The following is an 18019-nucleotide window of genomic DNA, read 5'->3' as shown; positions in this document are numbered from 1 at the left end:
TCCGCCGTCTCTTTCCACCTTCAGCCATTTTGAAAGCAATGTTAGGAGCCGTGGGACGCTGCTGCACCGGGGCGCTTCAGGCTCTCAAGCCTGGGCTCCAGCCCCTGAAGGCCCTCGCTGGATCCCCAGCTGTGCTTTCCCGTAAGTCTTCCGCGCGTCGGACGTGTTTTTTGGAGGAGAAATGTTCCGAGGAGCGCCACGTCTCCTGCTGTCGGAAGGCTCATGCTAGCCGGTGATAGCCGGCCGCCGTGTCGGTGGAGCAGGCCGCAATGTCACAACGTCAAACGGTTGAGTTGCGGCAACGTTTTCGGGTATAAGTGGTCGGCATGTGTGTGTTTCTGCACCTAAAAGGTGATATTGGCGATCTCGTCATACGTAGGTTCCGATATTTCGGTGCGGACAGCAATGACCTTTATTTGTCTCGACGTGCGAGGCGGCGGGGTTGCCTCTGGGCTGCGTCTATAGACTGGTGGGTCCTTCTGGTTTAACTGACGTCTGCCAAGTTAGCTCGAGTCGTCAGACGACGCCATGTGGGCCACTACACATTAAAGTTGTGTTTCTCGTAATGACGGGCCATTCAGCTCATTCATTCGGATGTCGGGCCGGCTCGGACATAGGCTGTCTCTAACGTCTGGATGCATTTCGGGGGGCGGGGGGTTACTTTCTCGGCGTCCCTTGGCAGAGCTGCGTATATTAGTCCAGTCCAGGGATTACCACGCCGTTTCGGGAAACGGTTGACCCGCTTGACATTGATTGACGTTCCTGCGTTTGTCCGCGTGCACTGCCCGCAGCTTGGCTACGGTAGACGCAGCGAGGTCGGCTCCGGGGGGGGGGGGGTGTGAAGGCATGGCTGTATTTTGAAAGTCACATGCTGTTTGGGAACCCGTTGCAGGGAGAGACTATGTCGCGCCGGCTGCCGCCGCGGCCATCGCCAACGGTCGGATCGTGGCTGTCATCGGCGCCGTGGTCGACGTGCAGTTCGACGAGGGCCTCCCTCCCATCCTCAACGCCCTGGAAGTCAGCGGCCGTGAGTCTAGGCTGGTCCTGGAGGTGGCACAGCATCTGGGTGAGCGCTTTGGATGACGTGTGCCGCTACATGGGTTTGGTGTTTTTAATTGCTAATCTCAACTGCCATTGACGAGCTGCAACTTAACACATTGTAATGCGTCCATAAACAGGTGAGAACACCGTGCGTACCATTGCTATGGACGGTACAGAGGGTCTGGTCCGTGGGCAGAAAGTATTGGACACAGGCGCCCCCATCAGAATCCCAGTGGGTCCTGAGACCTTGGGCAGAATTATGAACGTCATCGGCGAGCCCATTGATGAGAGGGGTCCCATCTCCACCAAGCAGTGAGTTCAAAAAACCTGCAAAGTCATTTTGATGGCTCTTCTGTAGCTTGTGTTTCGGGGTACTCGAGGGATTCGGACTCGAAGACCAAACAAATGTGCAATAGTAAAATAATATAACCGGTGCAATTTCTGCTTGCAAATGGCTCTTCATTCTTCTGCTCGGGCAACCTGTTGATAGAGCCGTAGACTAAAAGCAATTTTTTTTTCACAGGACCGCCCCCATCCACGCCGAAGCCCCAGAATTCACTGACATGAGTGTGGAACAGGAGATTCTGGTGACTGGCATCAAGGTGGTGGATCTGCTGGCCCCCTATGCCAAGGGAGGAAAGATCGGTCTGTATGACAAAGAAACTTGTGAAGTAGATATTTGGCAGAACATTCCAAAGCATTGACATTAACCTAAATACTTGTTTTTAGGCTATTGGTTTGCAGTTATTTACCTAATATAAAGTAATCTGTAATTCCAGTCTACCATGTTTGCCATTGAAACAGGTCTGTTCGGTGGTGCTGGTGTCGGCAAGACCGTATTGATCATGGAGCTGATCAACAACGTGGCCAAGGCCCATGGTGGTTACTCAGTGTTTGCCGGAGTGGGAGAACGTACCCGTGAGGGAAATGACTTGTACCATGAAATGATTGAGTCTGGTGTCATCAACCTGAAGGACACCACCTCCAAGGTGAGGATTTTAGCTGGCCTCCATAAGAAATCTCAACTAGCAAAGAGCTGTTGGTAGTGAATGTAAAATGGCTCACCTTTTGACTGTTACTGATGCCCCTGCTGACCTCCACCCATACTCCTCCCTGCTAGGTGGCGCTGGTGTACGGACAGATGAACGAGCCCCCAGGCGCCCGTGCCAGAGTGGCTCTGACTGGACTGACCGTTGCTGAATACTTCCGTGACCAGGAAGGTCAGGATGTGCTGCTCTTCATTGACAACATCTTCCGCTTCACACAGGCTGGCTCTGAGGTTTGTACAGGTCAAAGCTTTCCGTCCCACTGTGGTTTAGCAGAATAACTTACTGGAGTGCTTAATTTTCCAGATGAGCTATGGGATTTTCCCAATTTACAATATTGGAACCAACAACTTGATCACATTTGTGAAAGTTGTTTTCATGCAATCAAACATTTACACTTGGTATTTATCTCTAGATACCAGAAGGCGGTGAATCTGAACTGAACATCATAAGTTAAATTTAATACTCAGTCATATCATGACTTTTTTTTTCCAGGTGTCTGCTCTGCTGGGTCGTATCCCCTCTGCTGTGGGTTACCAGCCCACCCTGGCCACAGACATGGGTACCATGCAGGAGAGAATTACCACCACTAAAAAGGGTTCTATCACCTCTGTGCAGGTAAGCAGCCCCCCCCCCCCAACATGCATGTATTTTGAAACAATAATATCCAATAGTGAAAACCTGTGTATGTAAATTGTTAGGGTATTTGAGAATCTCATGCTATAACTTTTCTTACCAAGGCCATCTATGTGCCTGCTGATGACTTGACTGATCCTGCCCCTGCCACCACCTTTGCTCACTTGGATGCCACCACTGTGTTGTCCCGTGCCATCGCTGAGCTGGGTATCTACCCTGCTGTCGATCCCCTTGACTCTACCTCCCGTATCATGGACCCCAACATCGTTGGAGCTGAGCACTACGACGTCGCCCGTGGCGTGCAGAAAATCCTCCAGGTTTGTTGTCTTGACAATCGGTGTTAGTCGCTCTAGTATACAGACTTGAAATGAGCCAACCTTTTTTGTTGTCTACACTCTCTTTCAGGACTACAAATCCCTGCAGGATATCATTGCCATCCTGGGTATGGATGAGTTGTCTGAGGAGGACAAGCTAACTGTGGCCCGTGCCCGCAAGATCCAGCGTTTCCTGTCCCAGCCCTTCCAGGTGGCTGAGGTTTTCACTGGACACATGGGCAAGCTGGTGCCCCTCAAGGAAACAATCAAGGGCTTCCAGAGTATCCTTGGTGGTACGTATACTGTAATCTGAGCAAGGAGATTTTAAATCTTAATGCTCTCAAGTCCAAGGTACAGGGGTATCCAAATACACCTGTCCAAGTGCACCTAAGTTCTTACCTTTCATTTTCTCACAGGTGAGTATGATGCTCTTCCTGAGCAGGCCTTCTACATGGTGGGCCCCATCGAGGAGGTCGTCCAGAAGGCTGAGAAGTTGGCAGAGGAGCATTCATAAACATCAGAACAATCTTAACTGTTGAGGGGGGGGGGGGGGGGGAGAAAGGAAGAGGTCCTGTGGTAGGAGGCACTTGGTTTGTAAAACGTCATAAATGCATAAAAATGTACCTGTCGTCATCCCGAAAGTTCTATTTAATGTTTCCAATGACAGAAAAGTGGAATAAAGATCTGTCTTTACATAAAACTACAACGTGTCAAATTTTGTATTTCCTAAGCTTCGATATGTTGTAGTGAAAACAATAGCTTGCTCCTAATGAGTGACTTCATGAGATGGCTGTCCATAATCACCCTGACCACAAGAGGGCATCCAAGAGCCATGTTGTGCTATCTGTACTGTTCTGCAGCTTGGTTGACAAATAAAGCAGCTGTTAAAAACACGGTTTTTTTATTATTATTGTTTGGGTGACAGATTTAACAAATGTAGAACTGATTTGCATGTCAAGACCGTAACACTTGTCAGAAGTGCTCATTGTCAAGGCACATCTTACCTGAAAGAACATGTAAAACTAATCAGTTTTGTGGAAAGTTGTTTTAAGTAAAGCGTTTCCTCACAACTCAAATTGCATAACTTGCATAGCAAATAGTTCCAGACTTGATTGCAAGTTTGGACAAACGGTCAATGACACAATTATTAAAAAGTCTGGCAGAGGAAAATAACCCTGATCAAAAAGTCACGCTTTGGGGTAAGCCTCAAGTCATTTCATGACCAGTGGCTTACAGATTGTACGTGTTAGTTTTTATGTGAGCACAAAGGTTGGTAGGCAGTAACAAACCGTCCCATTACAAGCATTTAAGATGTGCATGCTGGTTGGTATACTAGGTTTTAAATACAATGTGGTACACTTGTTCTCACACTGAATTTTGACTATATCAAGTGGTCTTGAAATTAACATGGCAATTCCGGGACAGAACCAACCTTGATCTGCTGTTTCTGCCATTGAAATGCACTGAGTGAGTGAGGTACCACTTTATTACTAATACTTAACCATTTACAGACCCCTATCTCCATGGCAAGGTCAAGAAGATTGGTTTGAGTGAACATTATCTTGTAGATATGAGGGACTTTGAAATTACCTCTCTGTTTTACCCTTGATGAGAAAGCTATGTCCAGTTGCACGGTTCTTGACTCATGTCAAACCCCGATTAGGTTCTACTTTTGAGAAGGGAGGAAGATAGACTGGATGTAGTGCTGGGCAATATGGAAAATATTATCAGGACAGTCCTCATCGGTGATGTTATACAGTATTGATATGTGATGATATCTGCTTACATATGCAAAAATACCCTGTCTAAGAGTCCAACCGAGGTCCATCATATTCAATGGTTTGGTATTGTAAAATATAGTAATATCAAACCACAACTAGTTTTCAAATCAACTTCTCTCAAATGTTTCAGACCCAATTTTTAGGTAATAGACCCTTAACATTAATTTAGATAACAAAACTGGATATCACAACATGACAACATCCAAATTTCATCCCGGCCTTCGCTGAATGCAAGTTTATTATTGTACAGCTTCATTACAAGAGCAGCTGAAATGGTGAATAAAGGAATGAATGGACCTTTGGTCAAGCGGTGTGCCTGTATTGTGGCCCAGGATGTGGAAGAGAATGAAATATGAGTAAAAAAAATTGATTAAAGAGGACATGTGTACATCCCTTGCAGCAGCGACAAGGCACACGGTGACAATACTTGCAGTCTTATTGGACAGACTTTGCCAGGGGAATGGCTTCTTTCCGCAGGAGGTAATCGGCCACACAAGTCGGCATATAAGACAGCGGCAGCCAGAAGATCTTGGCGTCCCAGCCCGGCGAGTAGCGGGTCCGGGGGTGAACTGCGGATACAGCGTGCTCCATACAGCTGACAACCTTCATCAGATCCCCGTCGGACAACTGGGCCAGCTTCGTCTTCATCATCACATCCACTAAGAGGGAAAATAATGAACCACACAAAGCTTGTTGAGCAATCCAACTTGTTTTTTGCATTTCCCTCCCCAATTGTACCCGGCCAATCACCCCGCTCTTCCGAGCCGTCCTGGTTACTGCGCCACCCCCCCTCTGCCGGTCCAGGGAGGGCTGCAGACCACCACATGCCTCCTCCGATACATGCGGAGTCGCCAGCCGCTTCTTTTCACCTGACAGTGAGGAGTTTCACCAGGGGGGGACGTAGGGCGTGGGAAGTTCCCGCTATTCCCCCCCAGTTCCCCCTCCCCCTGAACAGGCGCCCAGAGGAGGCGCTGGTGCAGTGACCAGGACACACGCCCACATTCGGCTTCCCACCTGCAGATACGGCCAATTTTGTCTGCAGGGACGCCTGACCAAGCCAGAGGTAACACGGGGATTCGAACCGGCGTGTTGGTTCCGTGTATTGGTAGTTTAGTTTAGTTTATTCGGTTTATTTCGAACGTTAAAACATCGTTTCAAATCTCGGCAGTTCGAAAAGGAATAGGCAGAAGTTAAAAACCTTTCTAGTCCTACCCCCTTTTTCTATTTTAATATTTCAACACTGAACTGTGTGATTTAAATGAAAACTCCAATCATCTACCACCAGTGACCATGACGTATAGTAAATCAAACAGAGACAATTCATTCAACAGAACAAGAACAAAGCAATCAAAGCAAGCGCAGAGCAACATTTAAACAACTCAAGAACAACTCAAACAAGCTCTCAAAGCTCCATCCCATATCCCCTGGATCCTGTTGGGTACTTCATGATTTAATACTTTGTACATGATTTCAGCAGTTTTAAAGTCCACCAGATCTTTGAATTTTAGTGTTTTTAGTTTGATAAAGAGTTGGTTTGTTGGTTCTCTGTAATTGGCTTCGTTTACCATCCTTATGGCTCTTTTTTTTGAATAATGAAGATTGAATCGGTGTCGGTTTCATATGCGTTCCCCCACACTTCCACACGGTAGGTGATGTATGGAAGTGTGAGGGAACAGAACAAGGTGTAAAGTGGGGCTTGATTTTAGAAGATCTTTGACTTTGAATAGTATTGCGATTGATTTGGATACTTTAGCCTTGGTATAATTTATATGTGGTTTCCAACATAATTTTTTGTCCACTATTACCCAAAGAAATTTAATTTCAGTCACTCTTTCTATTTCTACATTGTTAATCATGAGTTTCTTATTTGAGTTAATTTTATGGTTACCAAAGATTCTAATTTTTTTTTAACTTAGATTCAGTATTAGTTTGTTTGCATCAAACCACGTCTTTAACTTCATCAGTTCCTTTTCCACTATATCCAGGAGTTGATCCAGATTATCCCCCCAGCAAAATAAAAGTGTCATCAGCAAATACAATGGCTTTCAGCGATTCAGACACTTCACAAATATTGTTTATATAAAGAATAAACAGTAATGGTCCCAACACTGAGCCCTGGGGGACCTCACATGTGACTTGCAGTAGGTGAGACTTGAAGTTTTGTAATTCAACATATTGATATCTGTCTTTTAGATAGCTGGTTAACCAGGAGAGTGCTGTTCCTCTAATTCCACATGACTGTAGTTTTTTTTCTGTAATAATTCATGGTCTACGGTGTCAATTTTTTTAGATCCAGAAATATCCTTATTGCATATTTTTTTGTTTTCTATTGCCACTGTTATTTCATCTATAAATTGTATAAGTGCAAATGCAGTTGTTCTGTTTGCTCTGAAACCATATTGCTGATCATACAGTACATTATGTTTTGTGGTGAAATCATGTATTCTTGAAAAGTATATTTTTTCTAGTATTTTTGAGAACTGTGGAAGCAAGGAAACAGGTCTGTAATTTGAAAGGATGCGTTTATCACCAGACATATAGATTGGTATGACTTTGGCTGTTTTTATTTTGTTGGGAAAAACACCGGTTTGTAGGGATTGGTTGCAGATGTGAGACAAAGGTTTTGCAATGCATTCGATGATATTTTTAACCATAAACATGTCTATTCCATTCCAGTCAGTGGACTTCTTGTTCTTGAAAATTTTAACTGTGTTAATAATTTCTTTTTCATTTGTTCCCCTTATAAATATGGATTCTTTAACAGATATTTTCTTGCTTTCCACATTATCCCCGCTACCGGTCTTTGCAATTTCCTCAGCCAAATCAGGACCGACACTGACAAAAAAACTTACTGAACTCATTTGTAACCATGGCCATGTCATAGTTGAATTATTTTTAGTCAGGAAATGGTTAGGGTATCCTGCATTCTCACTTCCTTTTTTAATAATCTCATTTAATACATTCCATGTTCATTTAATATTGGCAACAGAATAGACCACTATGCTACCCGGATGCCCCAGCAATCCGACTTTTAATCAGAGAGATATGCGATTTTTCAAATTTGTCTCAATTCATGGTAGAACCATTACTCTCACCCTTATTTCTGGCTGGTTTTCAACCTATCTCCCAGCAACTCTTTTACCATGACATTTTTATGTTTCATCACATTTTTTCCATTTACAAGCTGACGTCTCAGGTGTGCTGTATCCACTTTCTGGAGTAACGCTACTTCGTATGAAACAACCCAAACTTACCTTTGGCGAGATAATCTGATCCATAGTCGTCTCTGACTTCTTGGGACATTTTGTCCCACAACATTTTGATATTCTTGCCCAGGATGGCAGCATCAGTCACGGACGTCTTGAAAAAGCCTGGTTCAATGCAAAGGACCTTAACGCAAAAAGGAATCATGTCTCTTCTAAAGAAAAAAAACAAGACAAAACAACATTGTAAGTTCATGTACAAACTGGGGTATTTACAAGAAAAAAAAAAAAAGTAATTGAAAACAATCCACTGATTGACTTAATCTAACTATTCAAATCTGCATAAAACACTCTGCTCGCCTGAGGCTGTCGTTGAAGCCCTCCACGCCATACTTGGAGACGACATACGGGCCCCCCGTGGCGCTGATTCTTCCAAACACACTGGCGACGTTGACCACCCTTCCCCTCGCCTTCTTTATCAGCGGCAGGACGCTCAGGGTCACGGCGATGACCCCGTTCAGGTTCACATCCAGCATGGACTTGTAGTCGTCGATGGTCAGCCAGTCGCAGGGAGCGGAAGGAACGGAAACGCCGGCGTTGTTTACGACTGCCCACAGGCCTGCACGGTCAGACAGAGGTCATCCAAACAGTTATCCCAGATTATATTCAACGTAGTATTTCCATAGTGTAAATGCATTTGCAGATACTCAGGATATGATGTAACAGTCCCTATACAGTAATCCAGAGCAAACATTCACCAGGGTTCCCACTCTTTTTAAGAAATCATTTTCCAGGACTTCTGCTAGGATATACATTACAGCTGTTGCTAACGCAAAGACATATTACTCAGTGTTCGCTTGTCAACTGAAGTTGAAAAGTGATCTACTTTTTGTTTTTTCAACCTGTGCTGCCCCCAGGCTTGGCATGCAACATAGGTGACGTTGCATGCCAACGTGTCCTAGACAGAGTTAACCGACCCCAAAAGTCCAGTTTGTTTGAGCAGCGTGAACACTGTGGACCGTACCCGGGTATGGTTCCGGTGTCCACTTGAAAAAATGGTCTCGCGTTCATGTGTACTCGGGTACGATTTGCCTCAGGCGTGAAAACAACCGGACCAAAACATGGGAGGTGGACTGCTATGCTACAAGGGCATCTCTAAACGCTGCCCGTCTCCTCTGAAATCTGCGGAACAACATTACTAATGTGAAACTGACTGCTGGGGTGGGGGGGCAATTGTAATCAGGCATGGTACGAAGCAAGCGTACCTAATGTGATCGCCCTAAATAGACTGTAACTTTTAAATGGTTAATGAATATACCACCCAAACGTCAAACATTCATTTGCAATCTCACCAGCTAAAATTGTGGCTGTAAATGTGTGAACTCGGCTGAAAGTCATTAGAAAATGTGTTGTCTCTAGCCAAATTGGTTAGAGTACGTATCACACGGCCGCAACGTTGCTGGTTCGAATCCAGAGGTAAGTCTTACCCCCTCTCGCTCTCCCCATTACCTCTCTATTTTTTCACTGCACTATCTAATAAAAAGGTTATGTACAAAAATAAAATAAAAAATATGCTATCTCAGCGGGTAGGATACCATTTTATAACTTGTGTTTATAGTTTTCCACGACCTTAATAATATTTCCAGGATATTTGATCAATTTGATCATTTTTTTCCCAGGTGTTTTCCACGACTGAAAAACTAGACTATACATTTCCAGGTTTCCAGAAATACATGGGAACCCTGATTCACACAGAAGCCCAGTTCAGACAACAAGCCGACATGTAAACCCATGTCCTGCTCCAATGCACTAAACCAGTCAGTGGTTAGCCTTGATTATTACATTTATGTCTCTTCCCATACAGCACACACATGTAAAAAAAAAAAAAAAAGAAGACAACTAGCAAAACAAAAGCAACCAACTCACCGCGTTCTCCCACTTTGTCGTTGATCATGTCCGCCACTTTGGTGATGCTGTCATTTTTCCTGACATCCAGGTGAGTTGTGGTCAGCTTGCCGGAGCAGGACTTCTTCAGGTCCTCCTCCCCTTTCTCCGTGAAACAGGCGGCGATCACACTAAAGCCCTGCTTGTCCAAGTGTCTGGCCAGGAGGTTGCCAAAACCGGAGTCACAGCCAGTGATGTAGACATATTTGTTGGCCTTGTCAGAGACCCTGGGCATCTCCTTGACCCAGCGGTACAAGTAGTAGAGCGCCACCAAGCCCAAAAAGTACAGGTACATGGCTATATAGCAGAGGGAGAAATGACTAGTTTATTCTCTAGATGACCATTTAGCCAATTTTACTCAGTATACATTAGAGCACGGGGTTTTCGATTCAGTCCTTGGGGACCCCAAACTACTGCTGGTTTTACATTGTGCCAGGTAGTTAATTACATTCTAATTCATTCAGGTCTAAAATGGCCCCAAGTTGTCTGGAACACCTGACACTAAATATAATTAATTGCCATTTGTGTTAAAAAAAAACCCAAATGTATGGGGAGTAGTTAGGACCTATCGTGTGGAACATTTGCTTTACTAACAGCTTTAAAACATAGATAGGTCTTGTTTATGCACAAAGACACTGAGCAAACGTGCAAAACCAGTGTTCTGGGTCCCCAAAAGTTCAACAGTGAAGCGATGCAATCAATCCCATGTGTCTGTTAGACTCGCATACTGGGTATTGATCGAGCAGTATTCTAATGTCTGCTCAAGATGATCTAGTAAATTGGTTTAAAATCCCTTGTTTTTTTTACACCTACGTTCACACTTATTTATTTAGCATCAGCTAAAGTGACGCACAAGAAAGTCAGCAATCGGCAGACGCACTCAAACGTTAACGACTGGCATCACGGAGCACCACACGGTAATTATAGAATAGTGTCATGCCAGCGGTGCCAATGAAAAATATAAATCACACTAGAAGAACCCCGCTACAATGTAGCGGTTTGGTTCTCCACCCGTCTAAATCTCCCTCCTCTCCATCCTGCCAGCTAACCGCCTTCCCCTCCCCCTGCCCCTAACCCCCCCCACTCCAACTCCAACTCCCTCCCCCTAAATGCTCAGAATCACCTGAAATGCCGAGAAAAGTGGTTTTTTAGCCATTTTTAGAAAATGCATATTTTGCATAATTATGCATAATCATTTTAATTTTCTGCTATTTTTCTGGTCCTCTCTGGAACAATACCTACCACCTCCAAAAAAAAAATTAGGATCATAAGTGCATTTTTGCGAAAATGCATTTATTTTGTATAATGCCAAAACATTTCTAAGTCCCAGAACATTTTTTTTATATAGGTGAAAAAAAATCAAAGATGCTCAGAATCCTCTGAAATGCTGAGAAAAGTGGTTTTCAGCCATTTTTAGAAAATGCATATTTTGCATAATTATGCATAATCCTTTTAATTTTCTGCTATTTTTCTGGTCCTCTCTGGAACAATACCTACCACCTCCAAAAAAAAAAGGCTCATAAGTGCATTTTTGCAAAAATGCATTTATTTTGTATAATGCCAAAACATTTTTAAGTCCCAGAACATTTTTTTTATATAGGTGAAAAAAATCAAAGATGCTCAGAATATTCTGAAATGCTGGGAAAAGTGGTTGTTTTTAGCCATTTTTAGATAAATGCATATTTTGCATAATTATGCATAATCATTTTAATTTTCTGCTATTTTTCGGGTCCTCTCTGGAACAATACTTACCACCTCCAAAAAAAAATTGGATCATTAGTGCATTTTTGCAAAAATGCATATTTTGCAAAATGCCAAAACATTTCCAAGTCCCAGAAATTTTTTTTTATACAGGTGAGAAAATCAAAGATGCTCAGAATCATCTGAAATGCTGAGAAAAGTGTTTTTTTAGCCATTTTTAGAAAAATGCATATTTTGCATAATGATGCATAATTTTAGTTTTCTGGGATTTTTCCTTTACTCTCTGAGACAATACCTACCACCTCCAAAAAGAATTAGGATCATAAATTCTTTGGTTTTCGGTCCCACTATCTACACTAACACACACACACACACACACACACACACAAACACCACACACACACACACACATTACGAAAACATGAGTAGAAGATCTGTAGTCCACGCTCAAAGTGGACAATGCCCCCCCCCCAAAGCAGGGCCTGAGTCCCCACCCACCCCGGGGCTTAAACTCTGGTGACGCCCCTGACCTCATTCCACCCATCTACTTAACCGCTAACTCGTGGACAGAGTGACAGGCCAAATGCTGATGATAGTATAACGAAAACGCAAACGGGACTCGATTGATCTGAATTTCAAAAGTGACCTCAAGTCCGCTGTAGACCAGATGTTGTCCAGTCCAGAATACATTTATCAAGTCTACCGCCAGGCCCCTGTCCCTGTAGGATACGTGCCTATGGGACAGTCCACTGGCAATACTTATCCACAGCATGGGGTCAGCATGGGGTCAGCGTGTCGTAAATTGACAAGATTTTACCGGTAGGAAACTACCGCAGCAAATAATCAACCGCCTGAGCCGAAAAACCTCCTTTCATTCTTTTACACGAAACGTCATTATCAATTTAGTTTGGCTCATCGCCAAAGATTCTTCACGACAAGAGTCCAAGCCTACCTGTCGGGGAGCGCGACCGTCCTGACCGAAGAGCCGCGGCGAAGCACAGCGGGACCAGCGCGACTTCAGGAAGAACAAAGTCCGGCCCCCCTGCGCCGCTGAACCCTGCCAAGGGCAGCATTAGCCCCGCCCCCCTCCCGCGCTCATTAATTCCCGAGCCCCGCCGTGTCGCGCCATAATATGCACCCGTGTCGTGAAATGCACCCTCTTACGGCTGCGGAGCTATGTTATAGGGACATGTGTGTGTGTGTGTGTGTGTGTGTGTGTGTGTGTGTGTGTTGGGGGGGGGGATAGGGCTGTTTTTGCGTCCCCCCCCCAAAATCCATTTCATTTTGTAACTATAGCTGAGGTATATGTGCACAGAATGCGGTGTTGTGGAATAAGACAGGTAATTGCTTTGCGTTCATTATCAACCTGATAATATGTACAAGTAGGTGCGCAAGTTTATTTATATCGCACATTTAAAACAACCACAGTTGAACAAAGTGCTGCACGAGCTTAAAATACAATATAAAATACGCGACACAGATGAATATAAAAATATATGCAAAGAAAACATTTTCTGTGAAGCTTGCATCTGTAACGCCCTATAGGCATCTATAACGCCCTATAAGCAGTCAATCCTTGTACTAGACGATAAATTTCCACTTAGCAAATATATTGCAAGTTTTTTTCCCGCGCGTGCGTGCGTGCGCGCGCACGCAATAACTCGACAACAACAACAGATGCAAGTAATGTTGACACATTTTTGACAGGAAAAAAAAGCAGTGCCCCCCAAAAAAGGTGCACGGTGGCCCGGTGGTTGGCGCTGTCGCCTCACAGCAAGAAAGTCCCGGGTTCGAACCCCAGGTTTGTACAACCCTTGGGGGGGGGGGTTGCATGTTCTCCCCATGTCTGCGGTGGGTTTTATCCAGATGTTCTGGTTTTTTGGGTTTTTTGGTTTTGCATAGCCCTACTTGCCATGAACGTGCTAGTCCAGTGTGCTGAGGTCAAGTGCAGAGGATTCATCACCAAGTCTGGTGTCCATCAGCCACCGATCAGGGCCTCCTTGGATGACCTCACTGTGACAACAACATTTGTCCCAGGGAGCAGGCGGATCCTGAAGGGTCTGGAGGAGCTGATCAGCTGGGCTTAGATGAGCTTCAGTCCAGATCCCTGGGGCTGCAGAAAGGGACGACCGTTGAGAAGTTCTGCTTCGCCCTCGGCGGCACACGGATACCACCCGTCGCCAAGAAGCCTGTGAAGAGCCTGGGAAAGGTGTTTTGACGGCAGCCTGAGGGACGCAGCATCCATCCAAGCGACCAACGAAGGGCTAGAAGCCTGGTTGGCTGCTGTGGACAAGTCAGGTCTTCCTGGCAAGTTCAGAGCCTGGGTATCCCAACATGGCATCCTCCCACGCATTCCCTGGCCCCTCTCGGTCTACGAGGTACCACAGTCGACGGCTTTGAAAGGAGGGTTAGGTAGTGTTACCTGGACACAAGCCGGAAATCGATCATCTCCGGCTTGGCCGCCTGGGTGAGGTTATCTAATTGTCGAAAGACCCTAGGACCCCAGGTTACATCGCTGAGGATGGGTCCAGGTGCATCGCAAGATGTATTCAAGAAAGTGATTTGAAGTTTGTTCAATGCTAACCACCACACACTCTCCAGCCACAAGAATGTATGATTGTGCGCCTGACAATACGACAGTAACATGTAAATGATAAAGGTTGTAGATCTACAGCATAAATACAGCATAAAATGTCCTACTTTGCCTGAAAAGTACCGGCCTTTACGGTACTTTTCAGGCAATCTCGCCAAAATACACTTACTTTAAGTGTATTTTGCAAACTGTTAGTGTGATAATTGGCTAGTTTTTTACTTAAATTTATTTCTGATTTTTCCCTTTTTTCTCCCAATTTAGTGGCCAATTGATCCCTATTTTAATTCAAACACCCACCCTCTGTTTTTCCGACACACACACAGACGCATTCACGTGACGAACACAAGCCGACTCCGCCCCCCTCCCGAAGACAGCGTTGCCAATGATTGCCGCTTCATCGAGTCCGGCCATAGTCGGATCTGACGAGACCGGGGCGCGAACCCCAGTCCCCAGTGGGCAACTGCATCGACACCAAGCCGACGCTTAGACCGCTACGCCACCGCGGACTATATAATTGGCTAGTTTGTCTGAGGCAGAGAGTAAACAGGATGGCGTGTCGGTCAGAACACAGGAACGAAGAGGAGACGTGAACCTCGTTCGTCTGAACCGTGTTGAAATCCAGCATAAATTACGGCCACGTTTTTCGTCAGTGACTCAGAACAAACTGGACCGCGACAAAGGACGAACGAGGATAACTTCCCTATACACCCAGACACGAGTGCTGCAGGGGAAAACTACGCGTAGCGTGCACTTATAACACGAACACGGGCCCAACGTGCACTAGGCGAGGCCTCTCGCTTCAAACTAAAGGGGAACATGGGGCTGCGTCCCTCACAACCGGAGAGTCTTAAAGGGGCAGGCACCTATAAATGTCAAGAGCCTTTTTTACACAAACAATTACTGTGCCTGTCAGCCATTTTCATTGTGATCTTTAAGTACGGGTCGTAACGTTATCTAAATTCTACGGAGACGTTTGAAATGCAAACTGTCATTGAACTTACTGCATGCTTCCACTGAGCAGACTTCCTGTAAAAACAGACCACACCCCCTTCCGATGACGTCAGGCCAATCAAAATGACTGTTGTATGACAAGAGGCGCTGGAGCAACAATTCCATAACAGTTTTGGGGATTAGCTGTTGTAGGACCAAAGCTTAGCTGTGGGGGGGGGGGTGATTAGGGTATGCGACGTGCGCCCAATTACTGCCACCTATAGGCAACTGCTATACCAGGAACCATTATGTGACCTTGTTATATACTGCCAAGTCTCTATAATGTACTATATTTATGTTTAACTCTTACTGGACCACATGATGCAAAAGAAATGTAACGTGAATACACAATAAAGTATCACCACATCTCATCTGATCTCATTATATGTGGCCTGGATGCATTGTAAGTATGTTGGATACCAGTGTGACGTCGCGCTGATTTTTTTTTTAGGACAACTACAATGAAAAAAATCAGTAATTTTTCAATGATTTCATGGAAACACAATGCAACAGATAGATAGGGTGCCTGGTGGGTTTCGGTATACCTATAAAACAGATGATTTTTGATTTCCTTTTAAAAACATGCTACGTAACAGACCAGATTGAAGGGCCAGGTGGTTTCAAAATGCCATTCCAAAATCTAACACTAGATGGCAGTAATGTCACTTTACTGACTCTGGCTCGGCACAAAGGTCAGTCACACCTTATTAGAAGGGGTGTGCACAAGACTGAGATGACACCTACATAATCCTCACATGACACCTGTCATGAACATGAAGGAGTCTTTATGAATGTTTATGACTGTTGTCATTAAGATTCGTTTCTATGTCATTTTCAATGCAATGTTGACCACTGTATGAGATGTCTTTGTTGCAGCAACCTAAATGGGACCACTCGATTTGATCTATTTCATGCATCTGTAGCTTGCAAAACAAACATGCCTACACAATGTTCATGACAGGTGTCACGTCGTGGTTATGACAATGTTATGTCAGTCTTATGCACACCCCTCCATCAATACGCAACGAGATGTTTTAATCTGTGTGTGCAAAAGGCAAAATCAAACAACTAAGTGAACATAAGAACCGCAAACAAGCCAAAATTAGATCAAATCTGTCCCCCCTCAGTTCCAGAATAACACTTGCTCGTAAAGCCAGATGAGAAATCAAACTTGCCAACATACTCTTAACATTAACTAAATAAAACAATAGCTGCGGGGAATCAATCTGAGGCTGATGCAGAATTGGAAACAGCTGAGCTAATTATTACTTCTCAGTGTAAAAGTGTTGCTTTGCTCCTTCACTTTTGCAGGACGTCTCGCTCACGTGTGTGCGCGAGCCTGCGGCCAAGGCTGAAAAATCCATATATCCGTCTTCTTTTGAGGACGAGAGAGGTCTCCTTCAGAAGTTATTGTAAAACACTTCCCGTGAAATTAAGAAAGTCCATTATGGTTCCACCAGACTGTGTGCTATGATGTGTAATCACACAAACATCTGCAACACATGTGTTCTGTGGTTTATTGTGCATTTTCTATTTGTCATATGCAAACCTCTACCATCGTAGACTTCCATGTTAAAATTTTAACAAATGTACATTTACCATACATTTTTACACAGTGTGCAAAATACACTTAATTTCCTGCGTTAGTAACGAGCCACCTTACCGTTGCTCATTTCTAATGTGTGCAAAACTGCTCCTGTCCTGGATCAGCAGCTGACAGCCCTTTTCATTTGCAGAGACGAAATTGTATGTGGACACAGCATGTATAATACTCGTGCAATGACAAAATTTTTGGATCTTTTTGTTTCAAAAAGCAGAAGATTTTGAAATCATTAGACAGCATTTGCTAATGACGTCAGCCATCCATTTAGTATTGTAAGAATCTCACCAAAAAAACAAGGAGGCGTGAAAGTGAAACCTCCCCTTTGTGTGTGGGATTACATGATTATATTTTTTATTAAAAAAAAATGTATACAGCTTTTTAAAATTTTGCCTGGACACATCAGTTATGTTCATCCTGGTCTGGGTTTGGATATAAACGCAGCGTGGGGGCCTCTGGAGTGGATGTATTTGCCCAGCGGGGTCATTGGCCTCTTTGGCAGCAGAAACCGATGGGGCACTTACCTCCAGACCAACAAAAAACACTCTGACCACAAGTTCGAACCAAGCCCTTACCTGTTCAATAATAACACGTGCCAGCGGAGTAAAGGAGGGGCCGAGCCAGCCTTAAACCACCCTACCTACCTTCCTACGCTGAAGTGACTGGCTGCCGTAACTGCGGGGGGGGCCGATGGACAGAACAGCCCGAAGGCCAGCATAGAGCGGTTCCCATATGAGCTGCGGATCTGAGCGTCTGCCTTCCCACCGGTTTACTGCGCAGGTGAAGGTTTCAGCCCATACAGTCGCCCATAGAGTTGGATTCAAGGAGGCCTGCGGGACAGGTGGACAGAGATACACTACGTCTGAACAGAAACGAGCAGGTGAGTGTTTGCTATTTGGGCAGAGTCATGACGACAGGTGATATCTATCTATCTATCTATCTATCTATCTATCTATCTATCTATCTATCTATCTATCTATCTATCTATGTCAATTATCTCTATCTATCTATGTATCTAATATATCTCTGTCATCTATCTATCTTGCTTAAATACCGATGAGAGTCTGAAGTGATTTTACTTTGAAAGCGGTGTAACTGTGCACACATGCAGTATTGACTGGGGTATTGAACGTGACTTCTGGTTTTTGGGTGTAGTCCAGGTGACTCAGG

The 18019-nt window shown here is 44.6% G+C and overlaps 2 protein-coding genes across 2 annotated transcripts; one reads left to right on the top strand and one right to left on the bottom strand.

The window, feature by feature from the left end:
* On the top strand, positions 1 to 3930 carry LOC130131832 (ATP synthase subunit beta, mitochondrial). The gene is made up of 10 exons (XM_056301611.1): positions 1 to 141; positions 893 to 1066; positions 1179 to 1353; positions 1565 to 1686; positions 1846 to 2030; positions 2162 to 2320; positions 2583 to 2705; positions 2828 to 3040; positions 3129 to 3330; positions 3454 to 3930. Exons 1-10 carry the CDS (start codon positions 39 to 41, stop codon positions 3549 to 3551), a joined length of 1554 nt encoding a protein of 517 aa, XP_056157586.1. The 5' UTR covers positions 1 to 38; the 3' UTR covers positions 3552 to 3930.
* Positions 3931 to 4048: 118 nt separating this feature from the next.
* LOC130131833 (retinol dehydrogenase 16-like) lies at positions 4049 to 12692 on the bottom strand. Its single transcript, XM_056301612.1, has 5 exons — positions 12619 to 12692; positions 9948 to 10262; positions 8382 to 8640; positions 8073 to 8236; positions 4049 to 5477 (listed from the first exon to the last, which is right to left on the bottom strand). The coding sequence occupies exons 2-5, from the start codon at positions 10258 to 10260 to the stop codon at positions 5254 to 5256; spliced, it is 960 nt and encodes a 319-aa protein (XP_056157587.1). The 5' UTR covers positions 10261 to 10262; positions 12619 to 12692; the 3' UTR covers positions 4049 to 5253.
* Between the last annotated feature and the right edge of the window lie 5327 nt (positions 12693 to 18019).

Source organism: Lampris incognitus, chromosome 21 (genome assembly GCF_029633865.1).
Source record: "Lampris incognitus isolate fLamInc1 chromosome 21, fLamInc1.hap2, whole genome shotgun sequence".
NCBI lineage: Eukaryota > Metazoa > Chordata > Actinopteri > Lampriformes > Lampridae > Lampris > Lampris incognitus.
Note: the sequence above shows the minus strand (reverse complement) of the source record. Positions and strands in the feature narration are given on the sequence as shown.

What these genes read in the sequence shown, in the direction of transcription:
- LOC130131833 (XM_056301612.1), bottom strand. Translation starts at nt 10,260, where the DNA reads ATGTACCTGTACTTTTTGGGCTTGGTGGCGCTCTACTACTTGTACCGC. An exon ending in CGACAAAGTGGGAGAACGCG is followed by an intron (nt 8,641 to 9,947) that starts GTGAGTTGGTTG and finishes CTGACCGTGCAG; the next exon opens with GCCTGTGGGCAGTCGTAAAC. An exon ending in ATCAGATTATCTCGCCAAAG is followed by an intron (nt 5,478 to 8,072) that starts GTAAGTTTGGGT and finishes TTTCCCTCTTAG; the next exon opens with TGGATGTGATGATGAAGACG.
- LOC130131832 (XM_056301611.1), top strand. Translation starts at nt 39, where the DNA reads ATGTTAGGAGCCGTGGGACGCTGCTGCACCGGGGCGCTTCAGGCTCTC. An exon ending in TGCCAAGGGAGGAAAGATCG is followed by an intron (nt 1,687 to 1,845) that starts GTCTGTATGACA and finishes CCATTGAAACAG; the next exon opens with GTCTGTTCGGTGGTGCTGGT. An exon ending in GCGTGCAGAAAATCCTCCAG is followed by an intron (nt 3,041 to 3,128) that starts GTTTGTTGTCTT and finishes ACTCTCTTTCAG; the next exon opens with GACTACAAATCCCTGCAGGA.